The sequence below is a fragment of the Heliangelus exortis genome, chromosome 7 (assembly GCF_036169615.1).
Source record: "Heliangelus exortis chromosome 7, bHelExo1.hap1, whole genome shotgun sequence".
NCBI lineage: Eukaryota > Metazoa > Chordata > Aves > Apodiformes > Trochilidae > Heliangelus > Heliangelus exortis.
This window is the reverse complement of record NC_092428.1, coordinates 27,445,761-27,470,325: the sequence shown is the minus strand read 5'-3', so window position 1 is coordinate 27,470,325 and position 24,565 is coordinate 27,445,761. Positions and strand designations below refer to the sequence as shown.

The following is a 24,565-nucleotide window of genomic DNA, read 5'->3' as shown; positions in this document are numbered from 1 at the left end:
GCACTGTGGCCATGAGCTCTGAGTTGTGTGGTGAGCAGAGACAGCAGAAGACACTACAGCGGTGAGCATTCGGTGCCGGTGCCAGACAGGTACAGCCCAGGGGCACTGCAGCCATGAGCTCTGCCTGCCCTGCGAGACACGGACTGTCCCAGGCAAGTTTGCCAAGAGCAAATGATTCCCCTGCAGGGCATTAAAAAACGGGAGGGGGAAGGAAGCTGAGATGCAAGGGAGGAGCGGCTCTTAATTTTCAGATTGAGTGAGAAGCAGAGGCAGTGTGGGGAAGCCATAAAAGGCCTATAATCTGACAACTCATATCCCGAGCCGGGCATGGATAGTCGAGGGGGGCTACGGCCCTGAAATATAAAATCCCGAGCCGGGCAAGGATAGTCCAGAGGGACTCCGGGCCTGAAATACGAAATCCCAAACCAGGCAGGAATAATCCAGAGGAGCTGTTGCCCTGAAGTATAAAATCCTAACTGGGGCAGGAATAGTCCAGAGGGACTATGGCCCTGAAAACTCAAATCCCGAGCCGGGCAGGGACGGTCCAGAGCGGCTGCAGCACTGAGTACTCAAATCCCCAGCTGGGCAGGGATAGTCCAGAGAGAGACTATGGCCCTGAGAACCCAAATGCCAAGCCAGGTGGGGATAGTCCAGAGGAGCTGTTACCCTGAAATATAAAATCCCGAGCCATGCAGGGATAGTCCACAGCGGACTACGGCTCTGAAATAGGAAATTCTGAGCTAGGCAGGGATCGTCCAGAGGTACTATAGCCCTGACTACTCAAATCCCAAGAGAAGCAGGAACAGTGCAGAGAGACTACAGACCAGAAACATGAAATCCCAAGCCGAGCAGGGATTGTCCAGAGAGACTACAGCCCTGAAACATGAAATCCCGAGCTGGGCAGGGATAATCCAGAGGGACTGTGGCCCTGAAATACGAAATCCTGAGTCGGGCAGGGATAGTCCAGAGGGACTATGGCCCTGAGAACTCAAATCCCGAGCCGGGTAGGGATAGTCCGGAGAGACTACAGCCCTGAAACATGAAATCCTGAGCTGGGCAGGGATAGTGCAGAGAGACTATGGCCCTGAAATATTAAATTCCAAGCCAGACAATGAAAGTCTGGAATCCTACAAGGACAGAGCGGATTGGGACCTGAGTGAAAGGAAGCCATCTGACATCTCCCTGAGCCAACTGTTAGAGTTGTTAGAGTACTGTGAGCACTTCTGGGAATGTTTGGATGATTTCACATGTGGATCATTGAGTTTCTCCCAACAGCAAGACTTTTACATGACCTATTGAAAGATCCCTTCAATGGATCTCTTGATATAATAGCAGATATATAATAGCAGAACTGCTTTTAAACAACTGAAGCAGACCCTGTGGAAAGCACCTGCTCTTGGTATTCCTGATGTTATGAAACCTTTGAACTGTTTTCTTATGAAAGGAAGTGCATCGCTCTGGGAGCTTTAGCCCAACATCTGGGAACACAAAGGCAGCAGTTTCCTGTAAGCAATTGGAGAATATAAACCAGGGCTGGCCTGGGTCTCTTAAAGCAATAGCTGCTAATCCAAGAGGCCAAGTTTACACTAGGACAGAGGATTACTGTGCACTTACCTCATACAGTAATCACAGAGCTGGAACAAAAAGAGGGGCATTGGCCGTCCCCCAGTTGCATGCTAAAATTCATGTGGTGTTGCTAGAGCAAGATGATATATGATGACCAAAATATTATTATAAGGAAAATAAATTAATAAATAAGTTACAAGCAAATAGGCAGGCAAGTGGTGGGCAGTTACGCCCACAGGACACCTAATTATACCCCTTCTCTAATGAGAGAAACTGCTAAAAGAAAACACAGAATATTGGGGAATGGAAAATCTAGTAAAGCACCTTCAGAAAACTGTTATGAGTAGAAAGATGGACATTGTTACGTCCATCACAGAAAAATGTGTGATTTGTCTGAGAAATAACCCAAACACTAGTAATAAATTAACCCTTGCAGTAACTAAAGGAAGAAACTCCCCTGGAGATTATTGGCAAACAGGTACTACTGAGTTACCCAGAAGAGAAGGGTACTGATAGATTCTAGTGTTAGTCCATACTTTCAAAGGATGTCCCAAAGCTTTTCCTTGCTGCATCAATAAAGCCAGGGAAGTAGTCAAAATGTTATTTAAAGAAATTACCCCCTGATTCAGTGTACCTCTGGGAATGTCATCAGATAATGGACCTTACTTTATTGCTATTATTATGTAACAATTATGCAAAGTATTAACTGTAAACTGGGACTATCACACTTCCTATAGACCACAATAAAGTGGTAAAGTAGAACATAGGATTTGAACAGCAGCTTGGAAAAATATGTCAGGAAATATCATCGGCTTGGGTAAAAGCATTGCCACTGGCATGGCACAGGCTTACCTCCTGGATACCAAATCAGATGTGTCTCAGAAATCTGATATTTTCCTTCTTTTTGTAATGTGTTTTCTTGTTTGTATCATGATTCAGTATGTAAGTTATTACAATTAACTGTGTTTTCAGATGAAATATAAGAAATGGTGCCAAATGGTGTGTCAAAAGCAAAGACCCTTATAAGAAAAAGGGGGAATCTGATGGCTGTAGATTTAAAGTTATATATTTTTGTTGTATGAAATCTGTATCCTTGGGTAAATGACAAACCAGGAAGATATTAACCAACACCAGGTAGATTGAGATAATAGTAGCCCAGCCCTTCTTTTGTAACTCCTGAAGACTCATTTCTGACACTAAACAATAGGATATTGATTTGGGCTCATCCAAGCTGTGTCCAGGCCTTTTGCATGTAACTAGACAGCAAACTCAAGGAACTAAGACCTTGTAAATGGAAACTGGCTAAGATCAGCTAGACTTGCTGCCCACCATTGTGCACGTGGAGGAGAAGGAATTAGTAAAAGGACATCTTCCCAGACCACCACCACCTCCTCCATCTAAGAATGTAGGTATCACAATTACTTCCACGAAATTGGATAAATATTAGAATTAGTTACAGGAAATCTGATGTTTATTACAATGAGTTTTAAACATAGAGATCTAGCAGTACAATATGAGTCATGTGTGTTGTCAATCGTTATGTATGACTTTGAGAACTGTCTTGTTCATTCAGCACTGCAATAAAGCACATCTGCCTTTTCAAACTTAAAAACAAGTGTTAGAGGGCTCTTTCAGTGACTGAATTTAATGGTATCAAATCCCATGCCAGGCAGGGACAATCCAGGGGGTAGCACTGTAGATCTGTAGCTCTACAGCTGTTGGATATCAGGCCATTTGGCAATAGTCAATAGTTAAACTGATACAGACAAGCAGCAGAAGTATTTTTAAACCTCACAATAGTTTTCTAAAACTTTTCAAATAAAAGATTTTTGTCCCACAATTTGATCATTTGAGGACCTGAGTGGGGGAAGCAGAGAGTTCAGCCACCAAATCCAGCAAAAGCCAAATCTATTCCATCTCCTATTTCTATAAAATGAAGCATTACTGAGCTTACTCATAAATTTTATATAGGATAAGCTATATACTTAATACAGTCTAAATGCTGATAAGCTTTTTTCCTACAAGTAATTAGTGACCAACCCTGTATCAGAATTTTCAAAGCCGTACTTCCCCCAAACAAATTTCAGTTACAGAATCACAGAATGTCCTTGGTTAGAAGAGACCTTCAAGATCATCCAGTCCAACCTTTGGCCAACACTGCTAGGTCACCACTAAACCGTATCCCTAAAGACCAGGTCCACACCCCATTTCAATACCTCCAGGGTTGGTGACTCCACCACTGCCCTGGGCAGACTATTCCAACATCTGACAAAGTTTTCAGGGAAAAAAATGGTTCCTAATATGCAGCCTAAACCTGCCCTGGCATAGCTTGCATGCATTTCCTCTGGTCCTGTCACACACCATCAAGATGAAGAGGCTGTCTCTTTCCTCACTTTCCTTGGCGGTAGTTGAAGAGAGCAATAAGGTCTCCTGAGCCTCCTCCAGATTAAACAACCCCAGGTTCCTCAGTTGCTCCTCACAGGACTTGTGCTCCAGGCCCTTGAGGAGCCTCGTTGGCCTTTTCTGGACACTCTCCAGCACTTCTGTGTCCTTACAGTGAGGTGCCCAGACCTGAACACAACATTCAAGATGTGGCCTCACCAGTGCCACAAACAGGGGGATGATCACCTCCCTATTCCTGCTGGCCAGAGTGTTTCTAATACAAGCCAGGATGCCACTGGCCCTCTTGGCCACCTGTGCACACTGCTGGCTCATATTTAGTCAGCTACCAACCAGTGCCCCCAGGTCCAACTTGCTGCTTGTTAACCACACATCCCCATGTCTGTACCTTACCATGGGGTTGTTATGACCCAAGTGCAGGATCTGGCACTTGGCCTTACTGGACTTCATACAATTAACCTTGGTCCATTGATCCAACCTGTCTACCTGATCCATCCTACCCTCTAGCAGATCAACACAGCCACCTAGCTTGGTGTCATCTGCAAATTTCCTGAGAGAGCACTCAATCCCCTCATCCAGATCACTAATGAAGATACTAAAGAGAACAGGCCCCAGAACTGATCCCTGGGGGACACCATTGTGACTGGGTGCCAGCCAGATTTACTTCCATTTACTATCACTCTTTCAGCCCAGCCATCCAGACAGTTTTTTATCCAGTGCAGAGTGAATTTCTATAAGCCCTGAGTCATAAGTTTCTGAAGAAGAAGGTACATGTTTTTGATTTTATGATTGTAGAACATAGAATTACAGCACATTTTAAAGAGAAAAAGATTTCTCCCTTTACATCTAAGTGAGGATTACATTTGGTACTTAATTTCTAGTTCAGTGTAGTTCACAATACAGGTGAAACACCTCAGTACACTAGAAGTTCGATATAAAATTCCATTCTATGGATTCCATAGCATGCCAATTTGATAATTAGCTGTACTGATAATCTAAGACAAGTCCCTCCCATGCCTTACTTTTCAAGTTAATAAATTATATCAGCTGTATATTATTGATCCATACTTCACACAGGTGTAATTTCTACCACATTTTTATCATTCAGAAAAACAGCCAGGAAAATTTAAAATAATTTTCATTTACCCATTACTGACAACAGCAGAGTGACCAAATCTATTAACATCTCGATGCAGATTGGGTTTTGGTAAAATCTTCCAATCATCACAAGCTGAAAGACAAAACCAAAAGCATATGAAAACATGTATACAGTAATTCCAAAAGTTTTCAGCAATATACATGCAAAATGATTTTTATGAGACACCTAGTAGCATTTTAAGTATCAAATAACTTTATTGCCTGGATTAGTCTCCTTCCCCAGAGTGATCAGTGTATATAATCTTGCTCTATCAGTTGTAAAAATAGAACATCTGTACACCACGACCTTCCAATGTTCTTAACAGACTTTCATCTCCTACTGGTCTCAAAAATTCTGAAACAAAATTTGACACACATGCTTAAAATAATTCTTAATACTAGTTTCTATGATTTTTTGTTGTTCTGCAAAATCAGGAGGATTTGAAAGACTTTTTCTTAATTATTATTAAGATAAAACTACTTATTTCTACTCCCAGTGATCTGCTTTATTCTTTTGTTTAAACATGTTGTTTATTTGGATTTAATAGGGTCCTCCAGAGTGCTTATGTGCAGAGACATGGATTTAACAACATATATCACATGAGTGATATACACTGTCAGTCTTTAAACACACTCCATTAGTGCCATTTTGTAAATTTTAGTACTTTTCAATTCTTTTTAAGTAGGCTTTGCATTTTTAGGTAGATCCCACTTTTAAGTGTATGTCTGATGGATTTTCTGGAAAAAAAGATTAATTCCAGAAATTGCAGGATTTGAGAACATTGCAGTCACTGGGTAAAGAAGTGACCTTTGCATTGCTGAAGAATAAATCAAGAGGTGCTCCTCCTAGAAGCAGTTGTTGAGCAGGTGCTCCAAGAATTTGTCAGCAACACATCTATCCTGGCATTTATCAAGGTCAGAGGATACTCCCAGAAGTGCCCCCTTATTACATAGTTCTCTGCCTTCACAGCCAAAGGATTTCAATTCATATGTATTTTGGTCAAATGTTACATCTGCAACAGTAAGCTTAATTTTTTTTCATAAATGCTTTAAGATAAACAACCACTCCTCCAGCTGTGCAGCCTCTCTCATTATCATCTTACCAATGGTGTCTTGATTTAAGTATGCTTCTAACTTAAATGTTTTGAATTATGTAAATTCAGACTAAGGGTAATATTTATTGGAAACAGGCAATAAACAATCATTAATTCCATTTCTATTTCAAGAAAATATTTCCATTTCAAAGGCTATAAAAAGGAAACAGTTTAACACTACAAATGACCAACAAATCTTGCTGTTAAATTCTGACTGCTGTATCTCAGTGCACGTTAACAGCAAGCTTGAGCTCTTATGCCTTTGATGGTAAACGAAGCAATTTTTAAAAACCCACATTAAATTTTCATCTGATCTTGGAAAATGTTACACGTTACTTTTTTGCATTTTTACAAATATATATATAAACATAACATATTTCCTGTTCTAAGAAAGTTACATTTACACAGTTGCATTTTTGATTCTACAATGGTAAGCAGGTTCAGTGACAACCTCTTACCAAATTTGGAGCTATGCTATAAGACAAGAAACTACATACTTTATTTTTAAATTATAAAATAATTTATCAATTTTAAAGATAATTGAAATGCTATTCTATTGATTCATCTCAATCACACTCTCTGTAACACCTACAGTGCACCCTTACTATATAGAATCCCATGTCAGATTATGCTTGTTCATTGTCTTTTTATATTACCAACAACAACTCAGCCAGTTTTACTCTGGTACCAGAAGAAACACTGATTCACAATGCATGGACACACATTTTACTTCTGTCTGGTTTTCTGAGACTCTGGATAACCAAAACCCTGAGCAACTTAAGCACCACACAAGTTACATTCAAACAAAAAACTTATTTTCCTATTAATTCCACACTGCATAAATATTTTTCCTTATTCACAGAGTAAAAATCTCCTTACACTCAGGAAAACATTAAGGCAAATGTTTGAAACATCAACAATTTAATTTAAACTATAGATCTATCATCTGCAGCAGAGTCTATACACATAACAGTGACTCAGGTAACAGTGATACAGAGGTAATTGCTACTACAAGCACCAGAACTGCATTTATGACTTAAAATGCTCAGGAACATGAAGCTTAATCTATCTCAGCCACTGCTTTATATTTTTTTTGTAATAGAAGATACTGGATAATCCCTTTGCAACTCCAGAAAGAGGGAGAATTTGAAAAATAGATGGGTTTGCATTGGAAAAAAAAAAAGAAAACCAAAACAGATATTTATAGATAAAACAAAATACAAAAACAGATATCTACAGATATTTAAACTTACTGATTTTGTTTATGACAAAAACTAGATTTGAACCAACTTACTTTATGAGCAAACAATTTATGAATAAACGATTTATTTTATTAAAAAATACAAGCAATATTTGATTACAAGCAAAACTAAAGTTAATCACATGAGACAATCTTGAAAAGGTTTTCCAAACAGGAAGAAGTTTTTAAACTGTTTGAATACCCTCGAAGAAATTCAGTAAGTATGATATTTTGTCTCAAGGTAACCTCGGTCATGTTTTCATGACATGGTTGCATTCTGTTTCCAAATTTTTTAAAAAATTAAGGACTACTTTTCATGAAATATTACTGATTTCACTACTCAACCTTTCAGGGAATTCAGCCCAGTTATTGATATGTATGCTTATTAGACTAACTTCTTCCAACAACTATACTTCAGAGCAGCAGCTGGACTCAAATTTTGTACAGTACACAGATCATAGTTCCTCTATGAAGTGTATTCTATCCCTTCTCCAATGTATACAGTTGTGCTAAACAAGTATTCAGGAAAAAAAACCTCTCCAGCACACTAGGCTAGCTGAACCACTCTACCACTATGAAGGCAGAAAAAACAGTGTTTAACTTGAGGCCATCAGTGACTGACTCATGTGATTTGTTCCAGAAGAAGAAAAAAAAAACTTTAAAAAAAAAAAACCCAACGCAGACTGAACTAACATCAAGATTTTTTTCCAAGAAGAAAAAATAAGCAGAACATCAATACTAATATGTCACACTTCCTCTCAGTAGAATTTAAAGTCAGTGATTAACTGCTTTCTGCCATGTCTCAGTCTCCCAAGGTATGCAGGTTTTATATATTACAAAGTAGAGCTAAAGGAATTGGGAGAACTCCATGTACAGGTCCTAACATATAATTTCTTAATTAGACAGCGAAGACTGAAGGAACAAAATGATTTTTTTTTAGGGGTAAATCCCTAATAATTATAAGTATACAGCAAGATTTTGAGATATGCAGATCCCAGTTTGTGCTATCACTGTTGTGAATGATTACAAACCATCCCTTGCTATCACTCTCCCTGATTTCTGAGAGCTTATGGAGCAGAGATTTTCACAGGCAGTGCATACATATTTTTGCCATATACACCAATCCAAAATACGTTTCCACATGAGAAAACTGCTACAAGTATCTTTCAAAATGCTGAAGTGGAAAAATTGAAAAAAAAAAAAGCATCCTAGTTTGAACACTGACATTGCATCTGCAATAGGTGGATCCATAACAGACCGGTTAGAATCAGAGAATGACAGACTGGTTTGGGTTGGAAAGGACTTTAAAGATCATCTACTTCCCACCACCCTTCATGGGCAGGGCCACCTCCCACTAGATCAGGTTGCTCAAAGTTGAGGCCTCAGGTTGCCCAAAGTTGAGGCCCTTCAGCTTTTTTCTGTGCACTGAACAGGTAACTGTGGCACTCTGGTGATAAAGGAACAACCTAACCAACACCAGTTAGAAAACTGCAGCTCACCCAGAACATCCAAGACTGAGCCCAGTGGCAATCCTGTCTCTATTTGCCAAGGTTCCTCTTTCAGCATAATGTAAGAAATAACAAAATTCTTCACCTCTATGAGGTTACCCATTTGTTGATCCTTAAGGAGCTGCCAGAGCAATTTGGCAGCAAGTCTGGTGGTAAAATATCAGAGGAGAAAAGCATAACAAAGGACAGGTTTCTAAAGCTCATTTTATGCAGCAGTCCTCTCATTTCAGGTTTAAGTAAATATACCAAACAATATGAAATTTTGAAAATGGGCATTATAATAATTTTTAGAACATCTCCAGATCTCCAAGTGTTCAGCTTTAACAAACATATTCAGATGCAGTAAGCATTTAAAATGGTTGAATTGAGCTCTTGATTCATGACACTTAGGTTTAACTGTTTAAAAGATGCATGTAGACTAAATTCAGTACCTAGAGAGCAATGACTGATGCCAGAAATAAAATAAAAATAAATAAAATAATAAAATAAAATAATAAAATAAACAATTCTGTCCTAAGCTTGGTAAAATTAATTGTTTTCTGGAGATACTCATCTCCCTCCATTGACTAAAGGAAGAGCCTGGATTACCAGATTGTATTAAAAAACAACCTTTTAAAAATAGCTAAGCTTAACTATGATGAATTCTCCCCAAAAGTTATTTTATATTAATATGAAAAACAGCAAGCATTTTCATGGCTTACAAAAAGCTGAAGCAATCTATCCATAAGACTAGATCACACATAAGAGATACAATCAAATGTATTCTGTAGCCTAACTTGAACATAAATAGTATAGGCTCTATCTCCAGGATTCAGCTGCTTTCTAGACAGCACCTATTTTTTCCAAGACAGGGCATAACACTCTATCATTTGCAAGGTATCTGGCAAACATGATACTAATAGAATAATATATTTTGTCTTCCAAGGATTGCTTACAAAAACTCATAAAACAATGTATAGGAAATTCTGAAATATACCCCTCACATAATTATCTATTTCTTAGTAAAATAAGTAATGTTTTCTGAAAAAGTGTATCTATATCTAAAGTGTGCTGTTGAATTCTGAGTTTAATTTGGCAAAATTAATTACAAGATTAAGCTTGCATCAAATCAGTTTCCATAAATTTAACTTTTTTAAAAAAAGATTACTACATCTGTTTCATTTTTACTTCGTAAGTTGGATAACACTTGGAGAATATAACATACAAGAAAATGCAAATGCCATATTAAATATTGTAATTAAGTAGAAGAACAGAAATATTGTGCCACCTTAAAAAAAGACAAAAAGCAAAACAGTCAGAGTACAACCTACTCGTGAACTAGGACTAAAAAACGTCCTGGTGCATGAAAATCAAAGTCACACTTACTCAGATCCAGGGTCTCATACTACTGGTTCTGAAGTGCACGTTCTACAAACACATGTAGGCTGATAAGTAATGGTATCCTCTAAAATGAGGAGGGGGCTCTGTTCCATTAAAAATTAAAACCAGATGCAAACTGAAATGAGAACCAAGTCAATTGCTTACACCATCAAAAGCCTAGAAGAAGCTACAGGAACACAGTTTTAAAAATCAGCCATTCTGAATAGACTTTTATTAGCACACTCTCTGAAACTGGCACACATATGTTCCACGTGCTTAATTTATTGATTATTTTCCTGTGAGAGCAAATGTAGGATGGTTTGTATCAATACAGAAGGTCATAAAGAGCCATCAGCTAATCCTATAAAAAGGATTATGTCTCACCCTCTTCTACCACTGTATTCAGATGATAAAAGCTTGCCAAAAACAGGTCCAGGCACTATCCACAAGCTATTCTCAACAGGATCATCCGTGACTCCATTTCCCAGCCTGCTCTGACACATTTGCCAATTTTTAATTTCCAATAAAAGTGGCTGGGCTTTTTTGACCCAAATATGACATGTTTATATTTGCAGCCTATGCAAAAAATGCAGACACTAACATAAAGGAAGGGAAAAATACTTATGGTAAGAACAACAGTGGCAATAAACAAGACAGGAAACAGATCACAGACTCAATATATTCCCTTATATTTACAGCCTCCACAATCCTATAGGGAGGCTTTTCCTTAACTGCACAGCTTTAATGGTTGGAACCATTCTCTGGACTGAGAGCTTACACCCATCTAGTCTTGTCTCAAGACTGTCTTTTACCTTAAACAGTGTTCCTCCAAAGTGTATTCTTAGAGATTTATAAACAGTCTTTTCTCCTCTTAGCCACTCTCTTGTGGAATTAAATACACCATATCCTTTTATTGCCTCCTGAAGGCTTCTCTTGCTTCAGTCAGCCTAAACCACTCACCATGCAGAGCCCCAATACAGCTTTTATTTATTAAATGTATGTTGCCAAAATTCTACAAATATATCCAAGGTCTTGAGAATGGCATTGCTGCTACTTTTCTTCCTTTCATTAGGATTGCATGGCCAGTTCCAAAGCCACTCTGACTCCCAGACACAAGCACTGTCCCTTCCAGCAGAGTGCCTCTGGATTCATCACCTGACTTTTACACATTTTCAAAACCCCAAGATACACCAATTCTTGCAAATCATTTAGCAATAAATCCACACTCATAGGCACAGCTTTAAAAATTGGTCATTTTAGGTATGTTTTGTCCCACAAACTAAAAACTTATGGAATAAAACCTGTCTTTAATTTTGGAATATATTATTTATAAATACCTGGAAAGTGTTTGGAATCACAGCTTGTAAGGATGGCATTAGCTGGACTTGGAAATGCAACATGGTGATGTAAAACTCAAATGAAAAAAAAACCCAAAACAATACATACCTATATCATATGCCAGAAAGTCAGCAGAAAAGCACTTTGCACCATTACTGAGGGAAGTATCATTATGAGTGTTGCCACCAAAAATAAGCATTGCTCCATTGATCAAGACAGCTGAATGAAGATACCTTGCAAATCCACTCTCTTTCAAAATAGTCCTACAAAAGATAATAAATTAATACATACTAACACATGAAAAAAATGACATGAACATCAGGAATAGTAAGAAAACACTCTAAAAGGAATACACTACAGCTATTAATATATGTATTATATATATTATATATATGCAGTCATATATATAATTATATATATTAGTATATAATAATTATATTATTAATAAAAGTTATTGTTAATCTGTTTACATTTATTCCAATTGGCTTTAAGATTGGGAATTCTCATATTGCAACAAATATATTTAACATTCACTTAAAATGTCATGCCTTTATTTAATTCAAAATCCAGTTTAATATATCCTTTACATTTTTACATTCTTCATAAGTGAATAATGATAACCTACATTTTAGTCAAAATGGAATGAAAAGCCATTCATATCAATAATTCTTATTGTTAGCCATGTTGGCTTTTTGCTGAAGAAATGAAATAAAGAATTCTTCAAAAGGGTAAAAGACTCTTTAGAACATCCTGAGTACTGGCTATTTTTTTTATGAATTGAACCCTCAGACCTGGAAAAGCAATGGCAGAAGCCATTCCAGTTATGATAAAAAACACTTGCACTGCTTCATAAATGTATTCAGGCTGGCAGACTTTTTTTTTTTTAACATAAAGAATTCCAGAAAAAAAAAAAAAAAAAAAAAGTCCATGCACAGTGAGTCTTTGATCCCTCTTCATTCATTTTATCCTGGGTCTGTGCAGGCTGCTGTGTGCCAGAGCAATAAGATGGGCCCAACAGCAGCCAAGAGCTATCAATACCACAGTTTTAGAGTGACAATTGTGGGGCTAGTAGAGGAGCAGAATACAAGCTTGATCCAATCACAGCAAATAAATAAATCTTACTAAGGGAGAGAGAGAGTAACCAACTGTGGGCTTTGCCAGCTTGAATTAGTTAAGTAGGCCACCTGTAGGCATGGGTGTGAAGAACCAATGAGAAGATCAGTAAAGAATATTATTTGCTTCCCTAATAACCTTTTATTTGTCTCAGTTACCTAACAGTTTTCAAGTTTAGCCCCTCAATTTCATTTCTATTACTGCATGCTGCTCCCACCTACAGCTAAACTGCTTTGTCATTCATTTCCTCTGACAAACATGCTGATGACAATCTTTCCCCTGATTAAATAATCCTGTCTCTCTTGGATCACACTGATGATATTTGTTCTATATTTTTACAACATTATCAGGTTTGGGGAAGAGGGTTTAAAGTATGTCTCATTGTTCTGACATAATGATGTGAATCCATCAATAAACTTGAGAAAATTTTTAAAGGATAACAGTCTGCCTGTTCAAAAAAGCTGAGAGGAAGCCATTTAACTTAAGTTCTCACATTATCATTTAAATACAGCTTCTTAACCCTCAGAAAGTAACATCCAAAGAAATACCAAAGACTAAATGAAAGTAAATGAGGTTGGCTTTTTAAATGCAGTGCTTCCTTCAAGCCACAAGCATACCCACCAACATGCTTCTGGTTTTAACCCCCTTGTTGTTAAGTAACTTGAATTTTTGTTGGGTATTTCTGATTAATACATTCTGAAAATAGAAAACCAGGCAAGGTGTTTTTCTAGCCAGTAATCAGCTTTATACAGAACACTTATAGTACCTACACAGAAAAACAAATTTTGTTTGAACTCATCAGTTAGGGACAAAGAAAATTAGGACTGACAAGGAAATGGAACAAGTATAAAATGCCCCAAGAAAACAGTTCTTGATCTCAAGTCATCTCTAAGCTAAGGAAAATATTTAAGATCACTTTGTATACATAAGTAATGCTCATAAGTTAAAATAAACTTGAGGGACAAGGAACAGACAGAAATAGAATCCCCAAGGATATTTATTACTAAGGATCCCTACACAATACCAGAAATTAGCTCTAATACTTCTGATTGTTTTGTAAAAAAGACCCTTCCAGAGTTCTTAGATTTTCCTACTTATCTATGTAACATGTACTTGAATGTGCATCAGCAGTAAGTTCATACCATGTGGAAACAGCACAGATGCACTATTTCTGCCTGGTGGTTATGTCCAGGTAAGAGGACTTTTTCCTAACTTGTAGAAGATGTGCAAAGCTTCTTCATTGCCATTCCTTAGGTACGTAGCTCCATTAATCCACTGGCTGAAGCCTAATTCCTCACAACCCAATTCATCATTTTATTGCAGAGACCATACCATTGTGCAACATGCAAAGAATACAGGGGCACCCACATGACTTTACTAGGATCCTACTCTACCTTACTCTGTGTTTATGCTTTCATTTTTATGTCCAAATAACTTTCCAAAGCTACATTACAAACCCCACTCACCATGTCCGTGTATTCACTTCATATCTGTAAAGATCATCCACCAAGCCATATTTATTCCCAGGTAAGGCTTTGTATCCACCATGGACATAAACAGATTTTGTCAGTTCATCATAGACACTTGTGTGGCCATATCCACCTTGCACAATTGCTCCTTTTGTTTCTGGTACAAGCCAAGAATTGGACCCTGCAATAGATACAGAAAAAGACACAGATTTAAGGCTAACTATTGCTAACATACCACACTAGGAGTGTTAAAGATGTAAAATAATTTTCATTTTACTTCTAAGTATGGCAATAACTAGCTGATATTTTACACCAGAATATCAGAACATCTGCTATTGGATAATATCAGACTGTTATTTGCTATTTTTAAAGAAATCGTAAATACATCTTTGTTGCAGTGCCAGGCAGCATCTGATACTCTGCCTTAAGTGTGTTCAGCACACACACAAAACAAAATAACAAAAAAAAACAAAAAAACAACAACGAAAAAAACCCAAAAAACCAAAAAACCAAAAAAACAAAACAAAAAAACCCAACCAAACAAACAAAAACCAGAAAAAACCAAAAACCAAAAACAAAAACAAAAAGCAAAAAAAACCAAAAACAAAAAAAACCAAAAAACAAACAAAACAAAAAAACAAAAACAAAAAAACCAAAACAAAAAAACACACACAAAAAAAAACAAAAACAAAAACAAAAAAACCAAAAAACAAAAAACCAAACAAAAACAAGCCCAAACCTTTTGGAAAACGTGAAACTAAGAATTTCAATTAATTCTTTTTCAACCCTAAGCCTGTCCCACCAGAGAAGGCTGATGAGAATTCAGTGCTCTAGATACATCACCTGTTTTAGGAACACCTGTACTCAACCATGGGATAACTCTGAAGAAGCCTGGCAGAAACTGAGCTGCTGGGGGTTGTGAGAAGCTTGTAACCTAAGGCAGTTCAAAGTACACATGGATACAGGTAGACACTTTGCTACTAAACTGTAAAGTCATTGAGCTAAAATCAGTTTCCAACTACTGTTTCTTAGTTGTTTAACTGCAAATATCCCTACTCAGTTGCTGAAAACTCACAAAAGGATAATTTGATAGCAGGTCATTAAACTGGCAGTCAAGTCCACGTTTTACACCACATCATTAATAACTGCAAAGAGACACCAAATAAATAGCTCTTATAACTGAAGAATAAAACACAATTGGAAACTATTTTACCATAGCAATAAAAAAAGAGAAGTTATGTGACTTCTTATTGCCTCTTGCCCTAAAATTTACATTCTCGTGAGATTGTCACAACAGAAAATGTGGACAGAACATCCAAATTGGAGCAGTCTCCTAATTCCTGAGCTAAACTGGCTGCCAGGAGAAAGCTATTTATCCAAGGCTGGCACACAACACCACACACCTTGCTCCATCAGAGTTAGTTTAAATTCCACTTCAGTTTTTATGTGGCATTATGTAGGTAGTTTGAAATCACCTCTTTTTTCTCTGACTTCTGGTGTTCAGTGAAAAGACTCCTGACTTTCAGTTTATTACTGCTGCTTTTCTACTTTCATTATATGGTTTTCAGGCAAGTGACATTTCTTAAAGCAAAGACTGCTTATAGCAGGATATAAAGTACAGATTGAAGTGGAAGAGTTGTGCTGATTCTCTGTGTGGATGCATGCTGCTATTTATGTAACAAACTATTTATATCTGACACAGCATTAATATGTCATGTAATATAACAAGTAAATGCAAGTTCAAACACAAACATCAAATTTGTGCCAATAATAGTGTATTTTACATACATATTTCCTTGCTAACAAGCATATTTATTTAATAGAATTCATACCAGAGGGTTCTTGAGGAGTCAGCCAGCAGACACACCTTTATTACCAACATTGTTCTTATTTTTTGATTAAATTAGTCATCTAAACAAAAGATTACTATTTTTGATTTTCAGGGAAAATTATTTCCTAGATTTCAACTTGCAAGTCTAACAGAGTTAAAATAAGTTTTGGAAAAAAGGAAAATCATTCCACTAGCAGGGGCTTCTACTTTTCATTCATAATTCAACATTTTACATCAACATGTGGGAAATCTTGCCAAAAATTCTACCACATAAAGTTTCTCTTGAAATGACAGGCAGGTCACTATGGTATCTTCAGACAATTAAATCTGTCAGATACTAAACAGCTGGACACAGATACAGGATGCAATGTTCTGGTCATCCTTGTCAAATAGAATCACATAGCTTATGTCCAGCTTTACCATGACTAATTCCAAAAGACTGATCAAGTGAAAGAAAAAAAGAAAAAAGACATCCACAAAAACAGGTAAACAGAAAAAGAACTTACAGCTGAGATAGAAACTAACTCATTAATTTAATGTATGGAAGCTGGGGTAGGAATTCCTTCCAAAATTCCAACAGATGCAGCATGTGAAATTTAAAAGCATTTAAAAAATGTATCACTCAGAAAAGAAGTGCCTATAAACTGGCCACTGCTAAAGGCAGGCTATTAGAAGATGCCTGGTCACTAAAATTACTACCAATTTTCCAATGACATTGTGAACAAAACTCAAAATGTTTTTTCCTGATATATTTTTGACAGTAATTATAAAATATGGTGTTTACATTTAAAAAGCACTGATTTTGATGGCCAAGGTGATAAATTCCAGTGTTTTGCTTACAGGAAGCTGATCACATCCAAAGATGTAACACCACTGCACCAACAAACAATGCAAAACATGTGAAATAAGAGAGAGCATCTTATTCTTTTGTTGACTTAATTGCTTTGTATGAAATTGATGAACATGGCCCAATGAAGAAAAACTGCAAATTCAAGCAATAATAATTTTACCAACCAAAACAGAATAATTAAAATAGCATATTAATATTAAATTATTTCTAAAAAGTTGTATGCATGTATTTATTTTTAACCTTGGGCTAATAAATCCTCTAAAAAATCCAAGGAAAGTTACATATATTGTATAAACATATTCAGAATTACTTTCAGCAACCACAATGCTTATGCTAACTTACAAAAAATAGGAAACTCATGTTACATCTTAGAACCATTTCTTTTAACCATCTCAAAGAAGCTATTTTAATCCAAAGCAGCCTATAGCCTACTTCTGAAATCCTAAATGAAAAGGGGAAAAAAAGTGATATCCTGCTAATCTAACCAAATCTGTCTTCTAAAGTAACTGAATTAAACCACAGAAGACTTATTCAGAAGTTTCTTAATACATGAGGGCTTTTACAAACTTCAGCTAAAACAAAACACTATTATATTCACCTTGAGACTTACATTAAGATGCTTAGAAGGTTTATGAGGTATTGCTAACCTAAAGGGAAATAAATTTCCCTGGGGACATACCCAGTAGAGCTTTATGGTTCAAGTTAGTAAAATCATTCACAGAATTCCCATACAAGGATTTATTGGCTTCTCAAAAGTCTTAAGTCTAGGTAGAGCAAGAAAGGACAACAAAAAGCTCTTATGTTCCTGCAACAACCACTATACCTTTGGAGATTAAATTAATTCCTGTGCTTTTGCATGGTGAAAACCTTCCAGGAAACCATTTCCATTTTTTCCAGAACTTATTTGATGTTGACAGAGATTAGTTAAGGAGATCTACCTACCTGTGTGAAAAGCTAGGGAATTCACAAGTAATTAAAACTTCTTTAGATATTTCTTGACCCAGAACCCATAAAAATAAAGGTCAGCAGGCTTTGGCACCAGAATTCCACATATCGAGTTAATCCAAATTCATTTACAGAACTCTATCACCTCGAGGTTTAAATTCATATGAACCAAAAGGTGAATTGCCTCTCTCTATGCCTCTTTCTTTCAGTAGGCATCTGGTAAATGCTTGAAAAATAGCCTTCATCAGAACTAAAAGCCATAGCTGATAAGATTTAAAAAGAATAACCCAGTACAATTTGAAATCTAAAGGCAATATATGTTTTAAAAGCAAGCAGAGAGGGAAAACGGGACTCTAATTTTTCTTTCCTCAATGTTAGAAGCCCTTTTTTATAACAAATTAACTTTTTGATTTAGGTGTGATCACAGCAATACTTCTATCTGTTCCAATGGCTTTTAGGTTTGGATTGTGAGCTCAAACCACCACCTGGGACTTCATGGCTAAAAATGATCATACAGCTGCAAAACCATAGATAAATGCTACAGCTAACAGAATTCAGGAAAATTTGCCACAAAATTCATTTAACTTAGGGGGAGGACAAGGAGGGAGATGAAATGAGGAAAACAAAACATGAGAATTATCTGCATGAGCAGAAATTGTTCAGTTACAGCCCACAGACCACGTTCTGCAAAGCACTGCGTGGACTCACTGAAGTCAATGGATTTCCACAGTAATACTCTATATTGTTACAAGTTTACTTTAGATTTGATGCAAGTGAAGCAGACTTTCCCTAACAAACTAAATTTCTCACTAGGATTTGATAAAATTATCATCTCTGAAAGGAGACATAAAAACCTGAGGATAATTCAGACCCATAAAACTGCCAGATAAATAAGTGCTTACACCTACTCAAAGCTTGGCATTATATGATCAAAGGTTTGGGTTTGGTTTGTTGTTCTTTTTTTTAATTTGTTTATGTAATCTACAAAATTTCACAGGAAAATATTAGGTTTTATTTATTTTATAAAATACCTATTTTTTTTCTTTCTGAAAACAGGAGGGTTTTTCACTTAAAAAAAAAAAAAAATCGGGATGTTTTTTATCAGTATATGTTAAAAATTTTTGGAAAACAACTTACTGATGTAGTATTCTTGAACAATGCTTGTGTAACCATAAATGGCAGAATATCCAAAAATTATAATCATAACCACATCTCTGCTGTCCAGCTCTACAATGTGTGCTGAATGACCTTCCACAGCATACTGCTGGCCATGTACAAGTACTGCAGGGGTTCTGGTACTCCATGTCTGACTGTGGATGTTGAAAATCCACAGCTCATCAGTAACATTGCCATTATTTGCTTCAATTTTGCCTCCATACATGTAGATGTCTTCCTGTAAACATTGGAACAGAGAGAAGAGAAAAGAAATAAGGGATTATAGAGATAACATCTGAACTGCATACTTCTGTCCTATGTCATATTTTCTATCTGAGCAGTTTGACTGAAATCTTCACATTGAACAGGTTCTACATTAAACAGCTCAAAAGACACCAATCCCAGACAATGATATTTAAACTAAACTAACAATGATGATAATGAGACTATTTCTCTGAAAAACAAACCCAGCCATGAAAATTACACCAAAGTGAATCTCAAACAGATTACTTCAAGCAGAAAAACTTTAATTACATGACACTTCTAATTAATTCTTCAGTGTTCTATTAAAAAAAAACAAAAAACTAAAACAAAAAACCCCACTAAAACTAAAACAAATAATATTATAAATAAAAGAGTATTATACTGTTTCTTAAGGAACCGTTCACAAAACTAAAATGGGACTTTTCACACACTCAAGACTGGGAGTTTCATTCATCAAAAGAGCACATTCTCTCCCAAAAGCAAAGTAATCTACCTCCTGAGAAAATCAGAGCCCAAAGAAAAGGGACAAAGTCTGTATAGCATCCCCTTGGGCACACTTGCTAAAATCAAAGCCCATTGGGGTGTACTTTGAGTTCTTCCAAAGGGATCCAAAACATATTTTCCAGTCTTCATGAACCAAATACCTCAAACAGCAATACCATCTGTTTTGATAAGTAATGAATGTTTTACTTAAATATTGACTGAAAGCAAATCCTACAAAATCTCAGACTTCATCTAGAGTAGCAAACCAAGGCATACAAAGACACAGAACAAATTCCAGCTTGTTGGCTTTCCAGATTGGCTGGAGGACAGTTTAGCCCAGGTAGAAAAAAAACTGCTCTGAGAATGAGGGCCTTAGGTGTGACACTTGCTAGACCATACCAGAAACAGTTCACTCTGCATCCCATCTGCACAGTGATTGTATAGTTGAAAATTGATTTCTCCATACTGACATTTAAAATTCTGGATTTACCCTAAATTCAATCTGAACTACTTCAAAAGAAAAAAAAAGAAAAAAAGAAGAAAAAGAAAGAGAAGGGAAAAAAAGAAAAAAAAAAAAAAAAAAGACAGAAACAAAAAAGGCAAAAAAAAAGCAAAAAAAAGGCAAAAGAAAAAAAAAGCTGCAAGCTTAGGATATTAAGCGAAGTTTTGCTTTGCATGGGAATGGGACACTGAGCCTCAGAAAGAGAGACTAGAAGATAAAGTAACTCCTAATATGAGAAGTTTGGATCAGCCATGTGGAAATTTCAGGCTATTCACACAAGGAGCTGGGCTGGTTGGAATTAACAGAAATTAAACTTATTAATTAAACTTATTATAGACCTGAATATACACCTACAGCTGGTGGTAAAAAAGAGAGCACAGGACCACATGAGAAACTTCCTCTTTAGTCAGAGATTTATCAATAAATAACTGACCAAATTGCCTGACCTGTCTTCAAGAGTACACTTGAAATTTCTGTAAGTTTTTCAACTACTTTTTTATTTGAAGCAGATAAATAATTCTTGATTTAGAACTTAAATCACTCCTACACAGTGATACTCTGTGTTACCACTTAGTTTGGACCGGTAGTCCAAGTTTTGAATAGGTGTTCACATCTTCAGTAGGAATTTGTAGTGGGGTCAGATGAATAAATCAGAACCCACTGTTTTCCTTCTGAGATAAAACAACATTTCAAAGAGCTTGGTGAAGACCCAGAGAAGCTGTAAGGGGGTCATGCAAAGGAGTGGCTTGAGCAAATATTCTTCTAAAAAGAATCCTGTATGGTTCATTTATTACGCTGCTGCTTGGGTCTCAGAGGACAAATCAACATTGCTAACATAGTGGACTATTTATGTATTTATGTTGAAATGCAGGTAACAAAGAGAAAGCTAATTAGGGAGCTGCAAGTGCTGTATAGGTGTTTTTTAAAAAATATTTGACACTGAGGAAAGACACTCCACAAAAAATGGTGATCTAGAGAGCAGCGTGAACTATGAAACGATTACTCAGCTGACAGAAAGAAAGTCCCCCTCACAGCCCTGCTTTAATGACTCCAAGTTCAGATAAAAGAACACTTCTCTGAGGAGCAATCTTTATAAATGACACAGTAGGACCCATACACAAGAGTATGCACAGAGAAAAAGACAAGAAGGTCATGACAACCACTTTATCAGCCACACAAATAGATTTAACTGAGCTCCACTCAGGACTATTTCTGAGATTAAGAAGCTCCCAGTGATGCTGAAAAGCACTTTAGAAGTCAGCAATGAGCAGGTGAGCATGGAGATAGAAAGACTCACAAAGCAGATCAGTGGAGCAAAAATCAAAAAAAGGTACATGCATATTTATACAGGAGAAACCCCATATCCTAGGCACATAAGGGTGGACACTTATATGGAAAACCTAATCAGGAAGACACTGTAGGAAGGATACAAGTGCAAACAGTACTGAGCAGCCCAGACATTAGGAAAGAAAAGAAGGAATGCCCTTACAAATTTATGCTACCTTCATAACATGACACAAAATAAGTATAAATCAAGGTATGCTAAAGGTGAGGCTTGCCAGTACACAAGATATAGATTTTAGAGTGCTGGTTCACAAAAACTGCTGATCTTGAAATGAATGAAGCATATGAGAAATGTGTTTACAATGAGACAGCATACCACAGAAGGACCAAGATCAAAACCAACAACAAAAAAGTATAAAACAGACTCCTTGCAGAATAAGCCAGGGAAACGTGTTAAGAATGTGGCCCTTATGGAAGAAATTACAAATTGGACTCCTCAGTCTGGAGGAAGGACAAGACCAAGAGACAGACTGTCCAAGGAACAAATAACAAACCAACAGGGAGATAAGCACCAAGAAGACAGAAGGCCTCTAACACACCTGTGTTTAAGTTTTGATACCACAGCAAGCAACACTTTTAATCAAAGTGGCAGATAGTGATGGTATTTACTCAATAAATTAAACTTAATCATTTTATAAATATTCATATTAATAAAATTACCTAAGTTACAGAAACCTTTAAAAACTTTGGTATTTTCAATGAAAATTTCAGATAACCTAGCTTTTGCACAGTTGTTTTAACAAGATTTCAAATTGATTCACTGAGAAGCTTTTTACAGCCAGAAAAAACTGAAACTGAGCAAGGAAGTTACTCAACAAGATCACCAAAGGAGCAAGAGCACCCACTTGTCTGATAAGTACCAGTCAACATCTTATACAGCAGACCAGGGTAACTCTTCTACATACTTCACATTGAATCCTGAACAAACAGACAGCCAAAATCATTATTTCCTTTGACCTTGGCTAGACTCTCTTCTCTACATCATATCTCAGTGTTAATATTGATTTTATATTTCATATAAATGCAGTAACTCAAGACTTTTCTAAAGCTTATCGTACTTTTATTCTTTAGATTTGGCAATTTTTCTTTTTTTTCTAAAAGAACAATACTTATCAGCTGCTCTGACTGTACCTGGGAACACTGCACTGTTATGCAAATCCTGCCTGCATTCCAAAAGAATCTTATCTGGTGGTTATCACAGAAAGAGGGCGAAGAAAATGCAATAAGAAGGTAATTTATAATCCATTTCTAATGAATTGGAAGTAAATTAATCATGTTAAAATAACCACATATTTTTCATTTTCTAATTCTTAATTGTACTACAGCTGCGGAGAAAAATTACTCTCTCAGAAAGAAGTTCTCTGCCTTCATTTTTATAAAAATCCAATCTGTTCCTGAAAATTTGGCCAAAGAAATGCTTCTCACAAACCACAAGAAGAACAGACATTCTTTGCTTTCTTGACACGAGACTATCAACCTGGTTTCCTCCCACTGACTGTACCCCTGCATTAGTTTACCTGAAGTTAATTTCTATAATGGGACCTAGATTAATCAGAAATTTTGTTCTCTACACTCACCCAAAATTTTACTCAAATCTGTATATAATTAGGAATTATTTCATTCATTTTTTTCAAGCAGAATATGACTAAGACACAAGAAAAGTCATCTGGCAAGAACTCATCCATCAGAAGCCTGTTTTCTGCATCTCTGTATTTAGAAATGCCTCAAATCTCCTCTTTCTTTCCCCCAGCCATTATCTACCTTAATATGGTAACATCAAGAACCTCCTTTTATGAGTTATATTGGAAGAAAAAAATTAATAATCAGCATGGCAAGCTGATCATATCAATCTCCCAGACAGACTGGAGAGAAGCCTTCATTTAAGTCTTCCTCTTGCAAGCTGATGTTTTACTCTCAGCTTATCCTCAGTGAATAAGAACCTGCAAAGTTACAGGGGGAGTGTATTGTAAATTGAACTTCCCAACAGGACCATATTCACATTCAAGGCAGTGCACACTGCAGTCATTTGAATGGCACAAAGTTAACCTAATCAGGAGGGCTGACACTTTATTTCATCATTATTTCCAGTTTTCCCACATTGTTGATGGCTACAGTTACAGTTATTAATTCAAAGGATTCAATTAAATCATTTCCTGTATATATCAAAAGCCAATAAATTTTTTCCTGGACTATAGTGACATTCAAAATATAGATCAGAAAAATAAGGCAGGGTGCTTTTGCAAAAAGTAATAAAAAATAAATTGAGATTTATTTGTTCCCATGAATTTGCCTGCATTTAGGCAGAAGGAAAGTATTCAAACAAAACTATGTGAATAGACCTTTAAAGCTGACAAATGTATGAGCTGGAATTTTCACAGAGACATTGCTCTGAACTTTTGTACATTTAATATTTGGATTAAACTTACTGTAAGGAAAGAATAAGTAATAAAAACTGCATAGAAAAGTATTAACTAAGCATCTCTTTCAGATCTTCTACACACAAAAAACAGTCACACTTCCACTTTGATTTTTGTACCCACTGGAATGACATGTTGAAACACAGAATGAAAAATGTCACCCTCTTCTACATAAAGAAAGTGATCTCTTGATGAGCAAGGTCCACTTAGCTGAGGAGGAACTCTGAGTAGGTTTTATCTGGGCTATGTGCAAGTAGTGTAGGACAGCTCATGCTATGAACTTTTCATACACTTCCGAGGTCTCCAAATCAGAATTAAAAAGCAATATCTAAATAAGTAACTGAAAGTAATAACAGTAAAAGCCATGCAAACTCGATGGTACAATCTGCTAATAATTAGTAAAAGAATAGTAAAAAAAGACATTCCTAATGCTGCCCAAATTATACAATAGCAACCAAAAATAGGCATCTAAATGAATACTAAAAAAACCTGCTGAAACATTTTTGTCCCACTTAGATTCAAGTCGTTTTCACTAAGTTTGATTAGACTA

At 36.4% G+C, this 24,565-nt stretch overlaps 1 protein-coding gene across 4 annotated transcripts in view; it reads right to left on the bottom strand.

The window, feature by feature from the left end:
- The window catches only part of ATRNL1 (attractin like 1), a 462,013-nt gene that overhangs the window by 377,135 nt on the left and 60,313 nt on the right, over positions 1 to 24,565 (bottom strand). For all 4 annotated transcript variants that reach the window (XM_071749487.1, XM_071749488.1, XM_071749489.1 and 1 more), the window contains exons 8-11: positions 18,988 to 19,243; positions 14,222 to 14,405; positions 11,751 to 11,905; positions 5,113 to 5,197 (exon numbers count right to left, since the gene is read on the bottom strand). In XM_071749487.1, coding sequence (XP_071605588.1) covers positions 5,113 to 5,197; positions 11,751 to 11,905; positions 14,222 to 14,405; positions 18,988 to 19,243 — 680 coding nt within the window. The remainder of the gene's footprint in view (positions 1 to 5,112; positions 5,198 to 11,750; positions 11,906 to 14,221; positions 14,406 to 18,987; positions 19,244 to 24,565) is intronic.